This window comes from Brienomyrus brachyistius, chromosome 10 (assembly GCF_023856365.1).
Source record: "Brienomyrus brachyistius isolate T26 chromosome 10, BBRACH_0.4, whole genome shotgun sequence".
NCBI classification, from domain to species: Eukaryota; Metazoa; Chordata; class Actinopteri; order Osteoglossiformes; family Mormyridae; genus Brienomyrus; species Brienomyrus brachyistius.
The window spans coordinates 26,478,711-26,502,001 of record NC_064542.1 but is presented as its reverse complement, the minus strand read 5'-3'; the positions used below and the strand labels follow the sequence as shown (position 1 = coordinate 26,502,001).

General features: G+C 42.8%; 1 protein-coding gene across 23 annotated transcripts; it reads left to right on the top strand.

Annotated features, from left to right (window-relative positions):
- Positions 1-907: 907 nt before the first annotated feature.
- Positions 908-21,650, top strand: LOC125750528 (estrogen-related receptor gamma-like). 23 transcript variants are annotated; one of them, XM_049028450.1, is made up of 10 exons: positions 1,318-1,993; positions 2,261-2,335; positions 4,475-4,656; positions 4,814-4,918; positions 13,287-13,756; positions 13,846-13,962; positions 14,568-14,684; positions 16,075-16,242; positions 16,355-16,624; positions 17,925-21,650. In XM_049028450.1, the coding sequence occupies exons 5-10, from the start codon at positions 13,366-13,368 to the stop codon at positions 18,176-18,178; spliced, it is 1,317 nt and encodes a 438-aa protein (XP_048884407.1). In that variant the 5' UTR covers positions 1,318-1,993; positions 2,261-2,335; positions 4,475-4,656; positions 4,814-4,918; positions 13,287-13,365; the 3' UTR covers positions 18,179-21,650. The 23 variants fall into 23 exon arrangements, with proteins under 23 accessions (XP_048884418.1, XP_048884416.1, XP_048884400.1 ...); XM_049028443.1 differs by having other exon boundaries at positions 1,260-1,390; positions 1,851-4,656; XM_049028437.1 differs by having other exon boundaries at positions 1,304-1,443; positions 1,851-4,656.
- The last annotated feature ends 1,641 nt before the right edge of the window (positions 21,651-23,291 follow it).

Below are 23,291 nucleotides of genomic sequence, written 5' to 3'. Positions count from 1 at the left end.
AGCTGATAAACACACATCCCATAATTCTTGCCCCCATTTGTTATGGGAAACAAACTGATTATATGCATTTTCATTAAGTATTACTTCACTTTACTTGTTATCCTTTTATTTTACATTTACAGGATTTGGCAGACGCCCTTAGCCAGAGCGACTTACATACTTTTATCTCAGGGTAAAAAAAAACAAAGTAACTCTGACATAGTATAAACCAAAAACAAATATAGATTATCATCAAAGATCTGTTGAGTGTGTCAGTGATAACTTTATCAGAAAGGTTTTTAACCATCCTTATGCATCTGTTAAATCATTCATTCATTCATTCATTCATTCATTTTTATTGAGATTATAGTTTGTAAATCAGCGTTCAACCTGCAAACACAGAACGTGGACTTAACCTAGATATATCATAAAGTTTCCCAACTGGAATTTCTATGTGCCGTTCATTATTTCTGAATATTAGAGGATGTGAACTTTTGTCTTCGTCCACAGCTGTCCCTAGGTCATGACCTCAAACTGCATTCCAACCCCCCCCCCCCCCCCACACACACACACACACACAGACACACACTATGTAATACAGCAAAAACATCTCTGATGCACATACATTGTAACAAATAACATTCTCTAATTTTGCCGGTAACACAAATATCTACCTCACTTAAATAAATTAGCCTGATAGATAATTCAAGAATAATTACATAACAAGAATAATAATAGCACAATGTCATAACAAAAGACAAAAGGATGCATTTAAGAATTGCCGGTTGTGTTAAATGTATTTATTTGAAGTATATCGCGGGCTTAACGCAATGCAGCACTTCAGCTTCGTGCATATACAGTTTCGTCAGGCAGCACAGCTTCAGGTACGACCTTGACTCAAGGTCGCAGATAGACTCAATGACATCGAGAACGCCGGCGGTCTGCATGATACTTCTTCCGCCGACTCCCCTGTCTTCGATAATGAATATGGAACCATACCAGATCCTTGTGCCCTAAGTAATTGCTATTAGGAAACTTACGTTTTATATTACTTTTGTACGTCCGTTAAAGCGGCGCTTTAGGCTACGCTCCCTAGGCATGCAGCAGCACATACGCATCTGTTCATGTTCTTTCCGAAACCGGACAGGTAAACCTCCCTTCCTCAATTCCTTCAATACCGGTAGAGTATTAATATCTCCCATCCTGCTCTCTTACCGCGTGGGTCACAGTTAACTTGGGATTTAAGACGGTTCCTCTTCTAGCGTCAGTGCGCGCGCTGTCCACGGCGACCGCGCGCACCCCCCTTTCACTTGCTGAGTTTAGTCAGTGTCACGAGACTTAACTGAGCGAGAGAGTAGCCGCGAGCCGCTGCATTTTCCATGCCTTCTAAAGCAATGTGCGATTTACAGCGGTGCGTATCTATGGAACCAAGGAATTGCACGACATTGTCGTCCTTACAAAGAGGTACAGAGGGGAAGAGAGAAAGAAATGTGAGGTTATAAGAACATTATATGCTGTATCTATTTATCTGGCAATTCTTTAAATAAGCCGCTCAAGACAAAAATTCGGAATAATTAACTATATTCGGTAAAATGTCAGTTACATTCACATATTTCAATGTGACGGTCTCGGGTATAAATAGTATTCGTTTTGTTTGTATGTTAACATAAAAGAAATCTATATATCATGCCAGTATTCTGTTCTATAGCACAACAGCAGTTTACCACGCAGGCTATGTGTTTAATTTCTACAGCTCAGAGTTCCATTTTCATTGTAGCCGTCTAATACACTTAAAAGGAAATTGTTAAAACGGTATACGAATCTGAAGTACCAGTCTTTTGATTCTGTCACATTTTTTTTGGATTTGATAGCAGCGGTATAAGGGGTTTCAGTCGTGGGTGGACGTAACGGAGAACCTGTAGACGCAAAGGGGAGAGGGAGGAGAAACGGCAAGGGGTGTACGCACAACTATTGCTAATAGTATTAACGTAAGACGAGAAGAGACTCCGCCAAGGTATGTAAATATGCACGCCGAATTGCAGAATTTGGATTGAAAGGTGGAATATTATGGAACCTTTTTTTTGTTTGTTTTTTGCATTGCCAAGTTAAAGGACAGTATATTGCAAACTCACCAAATGTTCGTCAGCTGGTATTCTCCACATTTCCTTAGACAGCCACTAACCTTCACCCTTGCGCTATACAGACGTTTTCTCGCAGGTTTTATTTACTGAAACAGGGGGGGTGCCTTAAACTGCACGTCTTCGTGTTTTTATTTTGAAAGGACTTGAGTTTTTAGGCACGTTAAGAAGTTGTCTGAGTGAATCGTTTGGTCCGAGTATTGTGTCTGCGAAGACCGGTAAGTACTGTAAGGGATGGTATAATTGGTATGTCGGACTGTATGTGCTTGTTTTCCGATATATGCCATTAAGTTAAAGCCTACTATTTGTCAGTAATTAACAAGTGTCTCCGCATGATTTTTAATTTGACAGTTGTTCGCAGTTCTTGATGCATGGGTGCTTTAGCTAAATTATAAGCCTTTTTATATATAATGTTAATGTTTGTGAAAGTAGCTTATATGAATGCCTAAGTAGCTGTAAATCGTTTCTTAAAGTGGGCATTTTAATGCATCCCTAATGCAACTGGAAAATAGCAGTGTAATGCTATTTAGCATAGTACTTTTCAGTTAAACTCAATCGATGCAGATTCCATGTTGGCTTACTGAGGCTGACAGTGAAATGCGTCTGGTTATTGTAACGTTACGTGACAAGGGTTACTTAGTTCTTAAAAAGAAGTCCGCAAGTCAGTCATTCCCAGTCCGCCAACCAGAGAGTCGTGTCCCGTTTGTCTAAATTTACCTCAAACAGAAGGACCCAAAATAGACTCACACCACTACCCTGCTCGAACAACTGAAGCTATCGGCGTCCTAGTATTCTAGGTATTTCTAATGGCACGTGTCTTTGTCCTGGCGGAAACAGTCGAAATTTATCTACGCGTGCGCGCTCACACGCTCGCACACATGTATATGTGTATATATATATATATATGTATGTCTGTGTGTATATATGAATATATACACACACTTAGACACGTAGGTAGTGGTGCAGCGTGTTATTGTAATTCGTGACGAGCTTTTACACCAGTTTCTCAGTTAAATCATTAACTTGATTTTTAATAGCTTACAGTTACAATAATTTTATAATATAGCGTAATAGTATATAATATAATAGGTAAGCAGGTAAGTAAAATATGCATTTTATATATTATATCAAAGTCGAACCACAACAATGAGCTTTACTCTTCTGTATTGTCAGGGATGGACTGAGAGTTTCAAAACCACAATTTGGAAACCTTTCTCCAAGTCGTCGTAATCCTTTTTTGCCGTTACCGTTTAGAATGATTTACAGATCACCTGTGAGGTTGTTGTCCTGTGGGCTTGTGTGGCTTTAACCCTGTGTTGCATAGTCAGTGGCCTGACTAGGTAGTCGGACGCCCGTTTTGCGACTGACCTTTGAAAGAATTCAAAGGGCACCCAAGCGGCATGGACATTAAAGGATGTGTGTTCCCTGGATCGTAAACCTGGCTCGAACTTCAAATAGTTTTCAAGCCATCAGGAGTTTTTGTTCTTCCAATTTAAAATAAAGCGTGTCACATAAAAATCCCTTATGAGGTTGTGGTAGAAAGTTTTTTTGTGGGTTTTTTTTTGTTTGCATGCAGATGCCAGCAGAATATAAATGCATTTACCACCACACAGTATTGAAGTGTATTTTAAATTATGTCATCTACCTTTTTATGACCTCCATGGACCAAAAAGCAATTAGATAACCATTAGCCAGCAAACACAAACAGATAAGAGGGTAAAATAGTGTTGTGACGTTCAGCATGATTTGAAGAACCACAGGCTCAACACTCTGTGTGTTTTGACTGCACTTTTATATATGATAAGAAATGCAGTTTTTTATTTGCATGTCCTAAATTTGACTGATTAGTTTACTGCTTAGATATTTTTTTTAATGCCTTTAAATTTTCCCTTGTCATTTATAACCATATCTGTACCGTAGCTTGTTCCTCGTTCCCTCGCGTATGTTCTTTGTGTGAAACGTTTAAATGGTCATGGGGAAATAGCAAAGCTACCATATGAGCTGGGAACAGTGGGGAACTGTAGCTGCGGCTTCTGTCCTTCAGGTTGTCCTGCAACTTTGACCTTTGAAAGGCGCCACTCGTGCAGAGAGAGAGAGAGAGAGAGAAAGAGAGAGAGAGAGAGCGCGTTATGCATGTGATTTGGAGGAATGTGTGTACTCAACAAGCCAAATGCATCTTTGCAGGCAAGGCAAAGAATGAAAGGAAAATATACGTATATTTTTCCATTTTTGTCAGCAGTTTCTGTTATACATTGTGGCAAAGAGGGGAAGTAACCGAAGTCAACACTGAGAGGACAAATATTAGGTATCGCTGTGCTCATTGTAAGATGTACTGCATGTGTTTTTTGCGTTGGCAGTGAGAGAGAATGTCATGCTAACGAAATACTTCGTGGACTGAAGCTTCGACCCTGTTGTCGGACTCTTTTGTGTCTTATGTGGGCCTTCTGCCATCCCTGCTTCTTTGTGCTGGTGCGTTTAATCGTCCCCATAAAACAAAGGGATACTGCTGAGTCTCTTCAGAAAGTCACCATGTTTAGATGTAAGTGTTGATGTTTAAAAATGTCCTTCGATCAAAGGTCAGAAACATTAAAGTATTTGGTTGAGATGATTTACATCTATTTTAAGTGCATTTTTTAATGTTGGTTGTTATTTGCAAATGAATGTCAGTATTTACTAAAAGGATACATACTTTCTAGGGTCTCTGATGACCGGACCACACTGAGGTTAATAGAATAAACTGACACCTTTCGAAAAGGAGAGGAAGCACTTAATAGCAGGAGGAGAGAGACTCGTCCACAAAGGTACTTCTTTTCAATTTTCACTATATAGTTTCCAGCATCTCTTTTCCTTGCAATTTTCTGCTAATTGGCTTGCAAGTAAATCTTTATTCTTTTGCAGATGGGGTTTTCTGTTCTAAAGGGTGAAATTCAGTGGAATCTGTGTTGTACTAGACATTTCACTCGTACTAACACTACATTATAATGTGATGAGTTTTATCTCTGTTAAAGAAAGGAATGTTCCAATTGAGAAAGTTGTGTAGCGTTTTTCTAGATGTTGTGGGCGGTACTGAATTAATAGCAGAATTTTTTGCCTTGATTTTTCCCTGATTTCCATCACAGGGTTTATCAGACACACGCATCACTTTCCTTATGCTGTCCTTGATGTGCACAATTTCCTGTCATACGAACGCTGGAGTACCCAGGTCTGGCTGCAGTCGACTGCGGTCCGCATAGGAATTCTCTGTACATCTCCCGGTGATATCTCAGAGATGAGGACATTTATTGTATTCGTGTTTGCTGATACAGGTGTGCAGCACTACAGACACTGACAGTTAAGACATTTGAAACGGGATCTTCCTGTAAATCACTTTAGATAAATAAGGCACACAATGGTGGAATCAGAAAAGCAACCAGGCAGGCTTACAGCATAATGTTCATCTTTGACTCCACAAAGAGCATGGAAATGACAAGAGAAGTTATTTCCTGGAACTCATTTGCAGTTTAATGTAAACTTGTTCGTGTTTTCACCGTTGGGATTTCCAATTATTGACGTAGCAGACCAAGCCCAAGGATATTAGCCCTGTGATAATGCCATAGATCGATAATGTAAATTAACATATGAGTACAGAATGGTCTGTGTCAGGGGTGCTCAGTCATATCCGCAAAGGGCCGGTGTATATGCGGATTTTTGGGGTAACCTTTAGGTCAGCTGTTCAAACCCAGGTGTGAGGACTCTTCAGCCAATCAGTCCTCTAATTACTAATCTAATTAGGGAGATGCAGTGGAAATCCGCATACGCACCGGCACTTTGCGGATAAGACTGCCTGCCACTGGTCTATATAATATGTACAGTATTTGTGCATGTAAAGATGCGTGGTTTGACTCAGCAGAAAATGATATACCTTCAGATTCACTGTTTCATCTTTTAGCTCTTGAACTGAAAACATCTCTAATGCCATGAGATTAAACCTTGTAACTATTAGTAAAACTATTACCTGCTAGTAGGAGAAATTAAGCCGTGTAGCTGTCAATGGGGTGACTTGTCAGTCAGGGATCAATATGTTGATCAGTCAGAAAGTGACCAATGGGAGGTAGGAGAGACCTGTCAGTTATTGACAGCAGAAGCAGAAAGTTTAGGTTCTGTTTATAGAAGTATTCTGTGACTGTGACTCCTTATACTCAATTGTTTGGTTAAAACAAAACCTTGGTCTGGATTTAATCTTTCTGGATTTAATCTTTCCACCTCTGATTGACAGTGTATCAAAACCCCACTCACCATCACCTCTTTTTGTATGACTGAGAAATCACAGGTCACACATGCCAGAGATTGTTGTAGGTTATGCACCTCCTACAACGTAAGCAACAGCAATCTTTTGGTTACTTAATTTATGCACGTGTCAGTTCTCCAGCTGATTGAAATCCTCTCATCTGCATATATAAAAATCAGTGCGTTCTGGGACTGTGGATCGCTGTTGGCTGTAAGCACTGAATCATCTAAACACAATATGCTGTCACATACAGTTTCCCCCAAACAGTTTCTTTTGCACTTTATGTAATATTAAAGTTGACCAGTAATGCAAAATAACATTAACACATAATACATTCCTGTAATACGAAGAATCACAGATTTTGCCATATAAGTAATTGCCTAAGTAATATCATGGTATGGTGGTGCAGTGGTTAGCACTGTTGTCTCACACCTCTGGGACCCGGGTTCGAGTCTCCGCCTGGTCACATGTGTGCAAAGTTTGCATGTTCTCCCCATGTCAACGTGGGGTTTCCTCCGGGTACTCCGGTTTCCCCCCACAGTCCAAAAACATGCTGAGGCTAATTGGAGTTGCTAAATTGCCCATAGGTATGCATGCGTGAGTGAATGGTGTGTGAGTGTGCCCTGCGATGGGATGGCCCCCCATCATGGGTTGTTCCCTGCCTTGTGCCCATTGCTTCCGGGATAGGCTCCAGACCCCCCGTGACCCAGTTGGATAAGCGGTTTGGAAAATGGATGGATGGATTTCAGGATGTTGTGAAGACCCACTTTCAAGGGAGTCCGGATCCTGTGCATGAGTACAAGTCAGGTATCACATGTTATATGCACTAGGATATTAGATACACAATTCTGAATCAGTATGGCAGATATCTAGTCAAGGCCTGCTGACTGACCAGCACTGTGATTCACCATGTACCAATTTATTTGGCACCTTTTGTGTTAGTTGAGAAGATGCTCAGAATTACAAGATGGCAGGAAATACGGCATGTGCTTCTTGAGAGATAAATACATAACAACCCAATTAAACAAACAGGCCTTGCTATAAGGAACTGATTTGGGAGGGAGAGCTAGCTAGGGAGAGACAAGTCAAAGATGAGAATGAATGCATTTGCTAAATAAATGAATTGAAGGTTAGGTAAGGTAAGCACCAAATTACCTGTTCTAATTACATTGACAGTCATATAGAAATGTAAACAAGCCACAAACATTTTCTGTCAGAATATCAACATCACACTGCATGGTGCTAATTGGTCATCTTTAACTGGTTTGCAAGTTGTTTTTCGGTTAATTCTGATGTCCGTAAACAGAAAAAGTTAAAAGCATTTGCAGAAATTATCGCTATTAGGTGGAAAGTTGGCGGTATGTGCAGGGAAACGTCGCCGCGTGTGATTGGCCGGTTGGCCCCACTGCCGGGTTTTCTTGAAGCCACGGGGGAGGTCTCCTGAGCTTCGTGAGGGCTTACGGAGGACATAAAAGACAATTCCGTCCTTTCAGACAGCTCTCTTGGGCTTAGACTTCCCAGCTATACTATTTCAAAAAAAAATTTTCACTGCTTTTGTTTCATGTGTGTGAAACAAACACCTCCAGTATCTCAAGTGCCACAACAGTGGGGAAAATACTTACATTTTATAAGGCCATTATCTGGAGACACGCTCCTCATTGATGAAATGTCCACAGCAAACTTCTAGATTGTCTTAAACCCAGCAGCGTTTCAAAGAGAATGTAATTTTGGCTGTTGTAAAAGCTTGAAATGCATTGTGGAGTCTCACATCCAAGGCCTTCAGTGTATCGATGTGGCTGACCACGTTTTGGTACAGAATGTGTCCCGTAGATGTAAGGTTTTTCAAAATAGTTGAACTTATTGAGACATTGACTTGTGGCTCTCTTGCTAAAGAAACATTTTGTAATTAGTATAAAACATGGCAAAGTTCAGTGGTTATGCAAACGGATCGAGGTGCGAACAGGGAGCAGCTGGCCTACAGTATTGAGACAGAACATTTCCCATTTCCAAGGCTATGTGGAAAGTTAAAAGCTATGGAGGCAAACGGAGGATGGGGGAAGGAGCTAAAGGAGCGTAGATTACTGTAAATCAGATGCGTTCCTGCGTATCAGTTCTGAGGTTAACTGGTGACGCTGACGAGCGAAGACTCGCTTCGACCTGTATTCTTTGTTTTTGTTTATTTCTGGAAGGTGCTGGCGCCGCGGTCGATACGGCCGTACGGCGTATCAATGACGGCCAAGGTCGTGAAAACACCGGAAGTCTCTGCACCTCCACATTAATCCTAGGAACGCACGTTTGTCTCAGCGTGTGCGTGTGTGCGTGTGTGTGTGTGTGGATTAGGTTTATATTACATTGTGGGGACCACATGTCCACCCACAGTGTAATAAAAGCATGTTTTTTTGAGATGTGGGGGCCATTTTTCAGGTCCCCACAAAGATCTGTGAATGCAATCAAAAAAGTAAAAAAGTCAAAAGTCTCGTATTTTGTTTGGTTACTTATGGTTGAGGTTACGGCTGGGTGGGGGTTACGGCTGGGTGGGGGCTAAAGTCATCATGTTGGGATTAGGGTTTTCCCCATAGAAATGAACAATGAATGGAGAGTCCCCACAAAGATATAATTACAAATCTGTGTGTGTGTGTGTGTGTGTGTGTGTGTGTGTGTGTGTGTGTGTGTGTGTGTGTGTGTGTGTGTGTGTGTGTGTGTGACGCCATCACGTGTTTGTATAAAACACAAATAGTGAAACCATTAGAATGGAAGTGGGACATCTGATGCGTAAGCAGAAAGGAGAGCAGAGAAACCGCTGCTCCGCTCCAGCCGTTACTCTTCACTGAGATCTGCTGAAGGGCATCGCCGAGGGGAAGGACTTCCAGCCCCAGCGCTTGCCTTACAGGTGCTTGACGCTGGCTTAATTGGAAGACTGGTTGCCTGCTCTTTTACTCCTGGATTAACGCCCTTAATCCAGTGCAAGGGCAGGAAGATTCATTACTGTTCTACCGCAGAGGCAACAGCAAACAGCTTGGCGTCCCCTCCCCCACACAGGCCCGGTCCGGCTCCTGCTTGCTCTGTAGTCCTTCCTCTCTCTCACTCACACTGAATATATTCAGCATTTCTGGACCAGGATTTACAGAATTTAATTTTGCTTGATGTAGTGAGATCAATATTTAGATTAACCGGAGTTCCTCAAACTATTTTCTATTTTTAAAAATAATGTGAGTGATTAAATGTATTTATTTTATTACTGTATAATAATTTTAAAAATTTTATTTGAATGTGTTTCATTTTGACATCCAGGAAGTTCAGTGTCATTGTAGACTTTAGAGAATTTAGAAATCAGCAGATTTTGTTTTAGTTTCTACACATACATGAGATTGGAGGGTCTGCTGTATGGGATTGGAATGACAACTAGCATTCAGCTCAGCCTGTTAGTGTAGGCAGATTAGGCCTTCAGCAGATTAGACCTTCCCCGTCGTTAGAAAGCGAAGGATTAATTGCATCTGGAGTGGACTGGGCAGGTTTGAACGGGCAAAAAAGAGCAGGACATCCATCCATCCATCCATTTTCCAAACCGCTTATCCTATTGGGTTGCGGGGGGTCCGGAGCCTATCCCGGAAGCAATGGGCACGAGGCAGGGAACAACCCAGGATGGGGGGCCAGCCCATCGCAGAGCAGGACATCATCGGCCATTTTCTGCTTGTGTCGTCTTTTAATGGCGCAGCTGATTTGTAAATAGAAACTAAACCATATATTCAGCTTTTTTTCCATGGCTTTTCCTCACCATGATCATTTATGTTTGACTAATTTTATTATGTGGCTGCAAGCATTTCAGTTCTGATGCTACATTTGCTTGCTAAATAATAATAATAATAATAATTATTATTATTATTAGTACTGCTAAAATCTCAAAGCACTTCATATAAGCTAAATATACTACAATCTCTACAATCTGTAAGTTTGCCTAAAATGATTAATCTTAAGGTTTTTTTTTTTTAAAAAAAAGATGCTGTTGGTTTGACAAGGAGCACAAACAGCAGAATAAAAAGGCACGATCACCCCTCATAGTCCGAGTGCACAGAAAGTGTTTGCTGCAGGGTTTGTCTGCATCCTCTGCCTTTCACCATGTAAATAAAACATAATTTAAATATGTTATTGCATTTGGTAGTCAGCACTGATCCGCCCAATCAACCAGCTGTGATTTTCTGGGCAGCATTACAGAGCCTAATGGAAAAAAATACCAGTAAATTTATCATTCAGTGTGTGTGTGTGTGTGTGTGTGTGTGCACCTCGCATGAAAAACATGAAGAGAAAAATCAGCTGCATCACGCTTTCAACATTGTATAATTAATACAGAATAAACTAACCTCTTAGCTCCGCTGTAAATATGCAACCCATCCATTTTATAATTATTTATGAGGCCATGTAGCCTCTCAAGTGAATGAGTCTGGTTTAGCATTAATTAGTCGCATGCACACTTAGAGGTTGCTTTACTAGGTACATTTCGTTAACACTGGGTAGGATCCATTTTTGCCTCCGGACCCATTATGGGGATAGACTGGCCTCTCTCCGAACGCACGGCAGCGTTTTAGTGCCCTGTTAGTGTTAACGAGTCTGGACATTCGCCTCTGACCGCTCTCATTAACCTCCTGCTTCCGGTAACATAAATGCCATTGACTGGATATGTCTAGCCTGTAAAAGCTAGACACTGTAGTGCATGAAAATCCCAGGACGGGGGCTGCTTCTGAGACACCGGAGCTGCTGCGTACAGCATCAGCAATCACAACACATCCAGAATCACTTAGACTAGGCATCTCAGCCCTTCTAATGCTTAGTCGAAGAGTAAGTGAACCTCTCCGCCCCATCTGTGCACTGTATGTATTTCTATGCAGCCAAATAATCCACTGTTTGCAGGAGCAGGTTGCCTGTGTTAGCAAGAAAGTGTAGCTAGTAAACTGGTCACTGACTGCACATAAGGACAGCACATGGAGACCATCTATCCATCTTTCAACCACTTGTCCTATAGGGGGTCACAGGGGACCCTGGAGCCTGTCCAAGACGACATAGACAGGGGGAAACCATGGAGAAGATGCCAGTCCATTCTGGGACACATATATGCAAAAAAACATGGGGAATGTTTTTGTTTTCAAAAACCCACACAACACAGCGAGAACATGCAAACTGCACCCAGATCAGGGCGAGGATTCAAACCGTCAGTGATGGAGGTGCAAGGAGACTGTTTCCCACTCAGCCACCGGCACTCCCATGGAGAAACCAGTATTTCTGAGTTTCGTGCTGCAGGCTGTAACTTTAAGAAACACGGCATCAAACTCAGAATCGATGTCAGAGACAAATATTGAGTAGGTATTTGTATACAATGAGCAGATCTGTTAGTTCCAGAGTGTATAACATGTAACTCTTACATGATACAGTGGTAACCGCTTATAGTGATCAGCTGCTTATATGGATCAAAAAGCTTGGGACAGAATCATTCCTGTACGAATACTTTTTAAATAATTTGCTTATAGTAATCAAGTAGTCTGCTTCAATATTCATTTTGGGTCTGTTCACACACAAGAACATATGGAAAAAATAAAAATTACGCAAATTCTTTTTATTTATTTGTTTTTTTTTTTTACTTTACTTTTCTTTGATAAGCCTACTTTGCCTTGCAGCAACCCGTTTACTTCTACTGCTAGCTGAGGCTAACGCTGCGTGCACAAAAAACACGGCAGGAAAAAGAGTTAATTTTCTCTCAGCAACAGATATAGACTCATCGGAGTTTATGATAAACCGCTAAAAACACGTACTTCTACACGTCGTTCAGTAATTTAATTTGTACAGTTCTGTAATTTGAAAAGCGTTTTAAACAGCTGTACTGTATTTTTAAATAATAGTCAATAAAATTCAGTAAATAGCGACCCTGTCCGTTTTATTACCTTGTATGAGTGTACTAAATATACAAATGTGAATTATATGGTAATCTGCCCAATACAAGGAAAAAGGAAAAAATCAGTTATAATGACAATCCACTTATACTGATCAATTTCCAAATTTGGAAAGTATCTTTTCCAAAGGCCACAATATTTGGCTCACCGTATCTTCCAGTTCTGAATTTCGCCTCAGCAGGGATCTCCTGGGCTTTTACCCAACAGCCTTACGCAGTCACAGTCTTACAGGCCTAATCACTTACAGCAGGCCTACATTCTGACCCCTCACCTATAAAGTATATAACAAGTCATGTATTTGTCGTACATTTTATTTTAAATGCAAAATCTAAAAAGTGTGGCAATTTTTAAACAGTCTGCAAATGAGCACATTACATTCTACCATGAACACATTTGTATATAGCGAAGGGAAATGGGAACAAAATATATATATAAATGTGTACATTAATTCAGCTTATTGTGTCTGCAATACAGCATTCTGTAAACGCTGGTTTCTGAGTGCCTGTCTGTACAGATAGCAGTAATATCTTTTCTGTGTGGATGAAATATTAATTCAGGTCTGTGTTTTTTATCGAGGGCTATAATTATGTTTTTGCACCGATTCTTTTTTTTTATGGAAAATGCAGACTGACAAGTATTCTGAGTGTTTATGTGTAATGAATGTCTGGAGTATTTAAAAACATTTAAAAAATCGGAGGCTTTTCGCAGCTCGTCTTCCTTTCATGTCATACTTGCAAACCATATGTGGTTGAGGTTTAAAAGAAAAAAACATCTATTTCCAGGCTCCTTAAGAGTCTGTATCTGTACATCAGAGCAGTTTGATTGCCCAGTGTGTTACACCATAGCAGTCAAGCTGACAGAGGATTGTGTCATTGTGCAATGGTGCCAGTCTGACTCATTTTCTCTTTCTGTGTCTCTCCCTTTTTTTCCCGTTACGATTCCACATGTGCTCGTACTGGCCAGCCCCCCACAGTGCTCCCTCTTCTCTGCTGCTTGTCTCCCCCCAGCTCCCTTGCCTTAAATCCGATCCATCGCAGTCACTATGTCTTCCCGGGACCGGCGCTCTGATCTGTACATTAAGGCTGAGCCCAGCAGTCCCGAGGGAGGTGGAGGTGGAGGTGGAGGTGGAGGTGGACGGGCCAGCCCGGGCGGGGCTTCTTCTGACTCCTCCCAGAGCACCGGGGGAGGCCATGGAGCTGGGAGCGCTGGCCGCTACTCGCCGCCGCTCTACACACCACCCTTGCGCTGCCATTTCAAGGAGGAAGGTCTCGGGGAAGAGGGCTCCACGGGGGGCGGGGGTGGCCGGTGCAAGTACACACTGAGCACGCTCCCTAAGCGGCTGTGCCTGGTGTGTGGAGACGTGGCGTCTGGCTACCACTACGGAGTGGCCTCCTGTGAGGCCTGCAAGGCCTTCTTCAAGCGCACTATCCAGGGTGAGCCCACATACAGCTGTGCGCCTCTCGGCAGGCACCTCCATGCGGAGAACATCTTCGCTCGATCTGTCCCTGTTTCTGGCCCCCAGGTAACATTGAGTACAGCTGCCCGGCATCCAACGAGTGTGAAATCACCAAGAGGCGCAGGAAGGCATGTCAGGCCTGCCGCTTCACCAAGTGCCTCAAAGTGGGCATGCTGAAGGAGGGTGAGCACACAGGGCATGCCGCCGGCCGCGTCACCAGAGAGCGTCCCGTCACGCTACGCTTAGGGCGGGGTGAAAAATCGTCCTTTTGCCCATACAGGCTCACTGCATTTACAGTGACCTAGGTGGGTCCCTGACCATGCATTTTGCCGGCCCACAAACCCATCGACCCACTGGGAAAACGCCCAGGATGCCAGATGGCCAGTCCAGCCCAGCACGCGCTAGGTGTTCATGGACACATGAGCCAATAATCCTGATCCTCCGTCAGCAATCGGTCATCATGTGGGCCTCGTATCCGCTGTCACCAATCTGTCACTGCGCTGCTTTCACCTGCCCCTGTCTGTTAAACTTCAGTACTGTATATACAGTATACAGTAATACTCTCCACAATATGCTGAAAAACTTGCCATTTTGACTTGTGGGGAAATTCATTATTTGCTTGCTTACCAGCACTTTGAAGGGTGCGGTTATACTACAATTAACTTGGTTGCCTGTTCCACCAAGTACTCATTGATTATTTTTGTGCCACTGCACACCTCACAGTGGTTCGCCCCTTACAGATTACACAGTGAATAGAAAACAAACGCGCTTCCTCGCCTCTTCCTCAGGAGTTCGTCTAGACCGAGTCAGAGGAGGAAGACAAAAGTATAAAAGACGGCCAGAGGTAGAGAGCGCCACCTACCAAAGCCCACCCTCACTGCACTTACGGAAAGAGGGTAACAAAGGTGAGAATCGGGCTAATCTTCGGTGTGAGCAGGCAGATGGGTCTTTATTTTAATGACGGGTAATTCACCTGTTATTCCAAGAGCCTTGCAGAGATTGCAGTTATATCACATATATCAGACGTGCCGTGAGATCGATCTCTGCAGTTCCACTGCTACTCTGTTTATAGTACAACCGGGTTTGGTCACAAGACCACATTATACTACATGTATGTAGCCAGTGGCATGAAGGTAACCCATTTCCAGGGATGTATATATTTTAAGGATATACATTTTTAAGTGACATAGCACTGTGATCCACCCTGAAGTGGTTTCTGACTCGCCTGTTCTTTTTTTTGTTTGTTGATGAAAATGTTCATGTTGTTCTGCACAAAATACTTCCATCATGTGCCTCTATTTGAGGTTACGAGCCATGCTGAGGTGTCACATTTTTGCTGGAGGGCTGATAAAGAACACATAACACAGTGCCCCACAGCATGAGGTGCTTTGGTTAAATTTCACATAAAATTTTATACGAAACTGCACTCCCGCCCCAAGAAAGGAGGATGAACAAGTGGTTTTGTTAGTTATTGGGTGGATCGATCGTATGGCCCGAGAATATGGGACAAATCCAGTCACATATTGGTTCAAAGCAGGAGACAGCATTATATTTATTTTTTGTTTATATGGCCTGCGACATGCTTATGATTCATTATTAAATCTCACCAGGAGATCATTCCTTCGTTTTCCTCAGAATAAAAAAACAATGTAACATTATTCACTAAGAAGAGGTGGCAAGTTTCACCACTGGTATGGGTGATATCTGACAGAAGTACATATATTATAAATACATTGAATATTCTCATGCAGTAATATGGATTGATGTCTTTGATGTAATTGAGATATAAAAATAATTCCATCTGCTCAATGTTCGCTCCACTAATCATTTTTCCCCACACTTTCACGTAACTTCCAAGTTAGTGCCAGTGCACCAGTAAAGTTTATCACTATAAGCCCCACCCAGCTGTGGTTGAGCAAGAAAGGTTCAGGAACTACCTCCTAGGACCTACAATCAGGCCAAGTTCCTGGTTCCTGAAAACAGTTCTTGCTGTGGGAGAGCTATAGGTTCCCAATCTTTTCATCTGATCCCCAAAATAATAGTACCAGAGACTCCCGACCCCCATTTTAGTGTCATGGGGGGCCCAGTAGATTGCGCCAACCAGGATGCACCACGATGTATCACAATTCACTCGTTGCGGTACCGATTACACATTTTTATATTTTTATGACATATTTGGAAATCATCTCACTACCCCCACTTTTGGAGCCCCTGCCCTACAGCACCGAGCCACAACCCTCCTGGCCCAGAGGCCACTGAGAAAGACATCACAGTCTCTGTTTGTGTGGCACCCAGGCCCCTCAAATGTTATCGTATCCCACCTGCTGGTGGCCGAGCCGGAGAAGCTGTTCGCCATGCCGGACCCCCTGCAGCCGGACACGACCCTGCGTACCCTCACCTCCCTGTGCGACCTGGCTGACCGCGAACTGGTCGTCATCATCGGCTGGGCCAAACACATCCCAGGTGAGCGAGGGGCCAATAGAGGGATGCGAGGCAGTTGAGACGGTGCTGTGTTCTGCGTCGACATTGGTCATCGCGTTTGTCCGTCAGCCCTGAGCCCTACTCTTCTCCTCAGGCTTCCTGTCTCTGTCACTGGCAGACCAGATGTCAGTGCTCCAGTCAGTGTGGCTGGAGGTGCTGGTGCTGGGGGTGGCTTACCGCTCCCTCGGGTACGAGGACGAGGTGGTGTTTGCAGAGGACTTCGTCCTGGACGAGGAGTTGTCCCGACTGGCTGGGTTGAGCGATCTCAATACCGCCATCAGCCAGCTGGCCCGGCGGTACAGGGCCATGGAACTGGATAGGGAGGAATTTGTCATGCTGAAGGCCATTGCCCTCACCAACTCAGGTAATCACCGAAAACGAATCATAATTATCATCACAAGCATCTTTTATTCAGATCCTGATACAGGAAGTTACATATGTAAATGAAGAGGTAACATAGTTGAGCAATTTTGAGAGAAATTGTGACAAACTGAAATGTCAGAATATAGTTCAGCAACACTGATATACACTCTGCAGCCTATTTTAGGTTATCATTTGCTAATCCGAACAGCCTGGTCCTCCAAACACCAAAATGTGGACCAAGAGGTTCAGTTACCATTCGCCTGAACTTGGTGTTGGTAATATGGACCATGAAAGTGATTTCCAAAGTAGTGTGATTGGTAGTGCCTGATGCGTTGTTCCTAGCATCTCAGAAACCTTCCTGAGATCTTCGCACACTGCATTGTCTGGAGTTAAGAGAGAATGACGTGATGATTAAAAAACATGCACCATGTCAGGAGCAGTTCTCTGTTCGAAAGCAACTTGCGAATGAGGGAGGTCAGAGGTGAACGGCCAGACTGCTTAAAGCTAACAGGAAAGCAATAAGTAGTGGCTCAGCACAATGGCAGATAAGAGCAGAGAGGCTCCTCTGAATGCATTAGTCCATCGAAGCAGTTCAGGAGGCAAAAGTCTGTCCTATCCGTACTAGTGAGGTGTACCTAATATAGTGGCCACTTTAAAGTGAATAAATATCAAATACAGAAGGAGCTTCTCACAAAGAACATTCATTCAGATCTGTGTTTCTCAACCCGGTCCTCTGGGACCCCCCACATGGTCCACATTTTTGCTCCCTCCCAGCTCTTGCAAAAACATGGATTGTCTGGGGGTCCCCAAGGACTGGCCTGGGAAGCACTGATTAAGATGTTACCGTATACTGTAGCACCTCAGCGTCGCCATTGTTTGATTGTGTGTGAGGCACTTAGGATGCTTTGTCGCCTTACCTGTAAGTGTAATTCCACATCAGTAGCAGTTCCTGTGATCCGTTATGAGTTTTTATCCGTTTCAGATTAGCTTGTTTGTGTGATAACTGTACAAGGGGTCTCCAACACCTACATCTGTAACGAAAATCATCTGGAAAGCTACATGTCTGATATAACACAGGACGTTACCTACAGTAAAAGTTGTCGAGCTGGGGGTGTAATACTGATTCATCTCTTTTTTTTTTTTTTATGGGAGGTTCCTGAGCTCTTATAGAGCTCTTATAGTTCCTGAGCCCTGTCCCCCCGCCCCCATGTCCCCCTCAGTTCAAACACTGATTTCACTGGGTCACACGCGGTAGGCCTGTCAGCACTGCTTCTCTCAGCTACCCTGTTGCCCCCCCTCAGACTCGGTGTACATCGAGGACATGGAGGCCGTGCAGAAGCTGCGAGATCTTCTTCACCAGGCCCTGCTCGAGCTGGAGAGCCAGCGGCGGCCGGACGACCCGCGCCGAGCCGGGAGGCTCCTGCTCACCCTGCCCCTGCTCCGGCAGACCGCCGCCCGCGCCCTCTCTACCTTCTACAGCATCAAGAGCCGCGGCGGCGTGCCCATGCACAAGCTCTTCCTGGAGATGCTGGAGGCCATGATGGACTCTCCGTAGGGTTCCAGGAGGGGACAGTGAGGGACGGCCGAGAAAAGCATCAAGCAGGACTGGGCGTGGATTTCAGAAAGGGGTGCATGGAGGCTGCCGAGGAGGCGTATTTCTGCGCAGCACGTAGTGCGAACAACCCTGCAGGTTAACTTGTCCTGGGAGGCGGAATGAGAGACGTTGCATGATGCTGCTGCACCTGGGGTGGGACTGAAAGCAGAAGGCGATGGATGTTTTAGCTTTAGAGGCCGAGTGATTCTAAGCGGCACTTACTGACCTGCTGGAAATCTGAATAGGAAACCTGTAAGCTGATAGTTTGAGGAAGGAGTGGGGGAGGAGGACCGGATATCATTTATGCAGAAACACCAGCGTTCGTCATATAAAACGTTTTTTTTTGTAGGTTTTTGAGTGAGTCGTACATGTGAACGTAACTATTAGTATTGCCTGGACTGGAGTAAATAATTCACCAAATTCAGTTCCACACAGATACACTAGGCTGTATTTGCATATTTATGCTAACTGTATTTAATTATATTTGCATTTAAAGTGCATTTTTATTTGGCCCTGCCCTAAGCCATATACTATATCAGTATCATTGTGGCTAGATTAGATCTGAATCTTTAAATACGTCACAGATGAAGGGTTAACCCCTCTTCTTGATTATAAAGAAGTTTCATAGTAACAGTAGTTATAAGACCTAATATTGCACATAATGTGATTTGATTCCACGTAGAGTAGGTTGCGGAGGATTTTACTGTAAACTGACAATACACTGTTTAAATTCTTCTTAAGAGACTTTTAAAAATGACTGTTGACTGTTTTCATGAATTATTGGAAATGTATTTTAGCAATAGATGAATTCCTTAACCCACATCTGCGCAGGTTTCATGCTGCCAGTGTTTTACATTGTCGGACACCTGGAGTCGCATTTGTGAGAAAAATAAGTTCAGGAAAGCTGCAGACAGCAGTAAGTAGTTTTTCTTCGTAGATCTTCCTACCCCTTTACGTCTTTCCGCAGTAAATGCGGGAAGTAACAGTTTGTCCTAAAACAGGACAATCATAAAATTACAGCCGTAAAAATTATATTGAATCGTCTGGATATCAGGACAAGCTCCGTGCTGTGAAACACTGGTTCTGGTCTGTGACGAAAGGCTGCAGTTCTTTGAAGTAAAACAAAAGCCAGTCAAAGACTTACTGGAGAACAGGAGACACACGAGCTCAAGCCTGCATCTGCGTTTGCTGGAGAACACAGCCACCCGCCATCCGCTTAAGCGCATCACGCCGGCACCTGCTGGCTGGGAAACACGTCCTGGTGAACGCCACAAGTGGGAAATATGAACTGGACTAGAAATCTGCTGCGTTTATCCGAAGTAGTGCTACAAAATATATCCTGAAGAATGCAAGAAGTCTAAGGTTGTGTAATATTTATGCCGAAGCAGAGCGAAACTCCTGAAGCTCTGAATACTCCACCATTGAGAGGGATGTTTCAGAAGCATTTCAGAAATCACTTGGTAGGTAATAATGTAACATTATCTACGACCATCTTACTGTAGAATAACCCTTGAACCTGCAGAATTTAATAATAGCAGTTAAGTGTACTATGTAAAATGAGCTAGAAAAGCAAATGATGATCATGATCTCCCATAATTAACAGTTAACAGATGTCCGTGTTTATGATTGTGTGCCACTGGGATTTAGTCCCACACACGCAAAGGACTGTTTTCATGTACAAATAAAGCCACTTGCATACAGAGACAAACCGTATGAACAGCACATTTGGGGCTAGACTCTGTATTAAAGTGGAACACTCTGTGTACCAATGAATATAAGAGAAGGAATGTTATAGGTTATCAGAAGAGTAACCATGACGTAACCAAGAGTGACAAATGTCAGGAGATGCAGTCAGTGACCAATAGCATTTATATTGGCAAAGAAGCAAAGAAAATGTAGATTGTAGCTGTTAGGCTAAAACAATCTATTTCACAAAGAAACAGCCAGACAGCAGAAAAACAAAAGCCATGGTAAAAGTACGATCCCTTACTCACTTCTCACTGAAGCAAAGCTGATGCTTGCTAACATGAATAATGGTAGAAAGGTTTCAACTGTGGAGGTAAAATTCGTAACATCAAACTATTCTGGTGCTTCATCGACATCTAATTTTGCATGCAGAACTTTTTATGCTCTGAATAGCCTATTTTTTCAATTCTGTGTATTTCAGTTGTCTTCTGTTGAGTTTTGGTTTTGAAAATGTGTCTGGAATTGACTGGGGCTTGAGTTCATGTTTGGAATTGCATTATTCACAGGCATTAACTAAGTGTGTGAATGTAATTTTCAGTAGAGTATTTTAACTTTTATGTGTATCTGATTTTATCAGCTTGATTTTTTTAACAAATAGCATTTATCCTACATTTTTATAATGTTGTTTTTTTTTTTTAACTTATAAACCAGGGATCTGTTAAGCTTGAATTTATTTTACTTTTTGATATGGATATTTCTTAGTCACTGTGTAATGAGCCATCTAGTGGCTGGATGAAATACAGCAACCTTCAGGTACAGAAGAAAGGAATATTCTGTCAGGACAGCAGTGACCTATATGGACTAAGCTTTAATGCATGGTCCAGTGTGATTATGCTGTAGTGCAGTAGTTTAGCTGAACTGCATGGCATCATAAAGCTATGGGTTTTGTTCATTCTTTAATGGCATATGGTCTAATTCTGTTTTGTTCAAAATGAAAACATTTGCTAAATCGTTTCACCACACCTGGTGGCCAAAGTTGGAAATGCATATTCAAAGAATAACAATTATTGTATATTTACCTGTTTCAAATTATACACTTGAGCAGGATCCTTAGATGAATTCCACTGAAATTTATATACCACTCAAATCAATGTCATTGTCATTTTTTAACTGTGAATAAACAACTATATAGTGTACAGTGGCATACCGTCTGTCAGATGGTTGATATTTTTAACCCTAACACAGCTTGTAAAGGGAATCAAGTAGAAAGTGGTTTGAGTCAACCTATGCATATTCATATAAGTATTTGTGTAAGAGCAACATGAATAATCAAAACCAATGATAATTTTACAAAATTTAATGTACATTCACTGTAAAATTAATCATGACACACACATATATAGATGTTTGCGTGTGTGTATGTATATATATATATATATATACACACACACACACACACACACACAAACTTATGATAGGGTGATGGAAGAAGACATTTGTTTTTGATGTATCAACTGAAAGTGTTGAATCTTATTTCTAAGCTGAAATAAAGACTCATTTTTCCAATGTTTTAAAAGTAAAAATGCTTTTTTGTGTTTGTGCATTGAAAGTGTCTCGTGTTTTTGTGTTATATTTCATTTGAACTGTTCGCAGTTGTCAGCTGGCCACTTTAAAATCGCTGTGTAGGAACACAAATATGAACTAGCCTAACCTACTTTGTTTTGTAATAAAACAACATGCAGAATGATATGGGCACCTTTGTCATTTGTTCGTCCCAACAAATTCCCTTTTAGACATTTCATCTTTGGCAGGGGTTGTCATTTTCTATGTGTGTACAGACTAAAATTAACAAAGTGTCGAACTTTCAGCTCGGTGTGTGAATGGATGTTCGTTATTACACAACTTGCTAGACTTTTCAAAAACTTGTTTGGAAACCCAAAGAGGCAACCATAGCAACTGCATTCTCACAGGGTGTAGCCAGCAGGTTCGAATATGCAGGAACGTGGGCAAAAGTGAACAAAATGTCTGAATGACCCAGCTGAGTCCAAGGTGACCTGAAGGAATTTGATCCTCTGAAAGATCCTCTTTCCAGGATTTGTTTGTTAGCAGGATAGCAAACACATAAATGCCACATTATTCTTAGCAACTGTGTTTTTGTCACCAAGCCTGTGGTGAGCTGGGCGTACTGGGGGCAGCAGAACAGGGGCGCTTGGGAAAGTCAACATTTGGTGGGTGGAATGGAAAATTCGACTGAAGAATTTAAAGTTAAGAGATTTCGCCAGAGTAACTGAATGAGAAACCTTCAGCACATATATCCAACTACGCTGCTCAAAAAAATTAAAGGAACACTGACTACACACCAGATCTCAATAGGGAAAAATTATGCTGGACATCGATACTGATATGGACTGGCTAATGTGTTGGGAATGAAAGGATGCCCCATTGTTTGATGGAAATGAAAATGATCAACCTACAGAGGGCTGAATTGAAATACACCCCAAAAATCTAAGTGAAAAAATGATGCGGCAGGTTAGTCCATTTTGGCGAAATTTCATTACAGCAACTTAAAATCATACTCAGTACGTTCCTAATGAGATGATGGATGGTGTCCTGGGGGATCTCCTCCCAGAATTGGACCAGGGTATCACTGAGCTCCTGGACAGTCTGAGGTGCAACCTGGCAGCGTTGGATGGACTGAAACATAATGTCTCAGAGGTGTTCTATTGGATTTAAGTCAGGCGAACATTGGGGCCAGTCAATAGTATCAATTCCTTCATCCTCCAGGAACTGCCTACATGCTCTCACCACATGCAGCCCAGCATTGTCATGCATCTGGAGGAAGCCAGGACCCACGGCACCAGAGTCTCCGCCTGGGTCACATGTGTGTGGAGTTTGCATGTCTCCCCATACCCATGCGTTGTGGGGTTTCCTCCGGGTACTCCGGTTTCCCCGCACAGTCCAAAGACATGCTGAGGCTAATTGGAGTTGCTAAATTGCCCGTAGGAGTGCATATGTGAGTGAATGGTGTGTGAGTGTGCCCTGCGATGGGCTGGCCCCCCATCCTGGGTTGTTCCCTGCCTCGTGCCCATAGCTTCCGGGATAGGCTCCGGACCCCCCGCGACCCAGTAGGATAAGCGGTTTGGAAAATGGATGGATGGATGGAAACCATGTTTTGTGCACTTTAACCTGCACTCTTTCCTGAGCGGCCTAAGTGTCGCTCTGCAAAATTACAGACAATACAGAAATGGCAACAAGCATACTTTCCAACACATACCCATGGTGAAGCACGGCGGTAGCAGCATCATACCCACGGTGAAGCAGGGAGATGGCAGCGTCATACCCACGGTGAAGCACGGAGGTGGCAGCGTCATACACAGGGTGAAGCAGG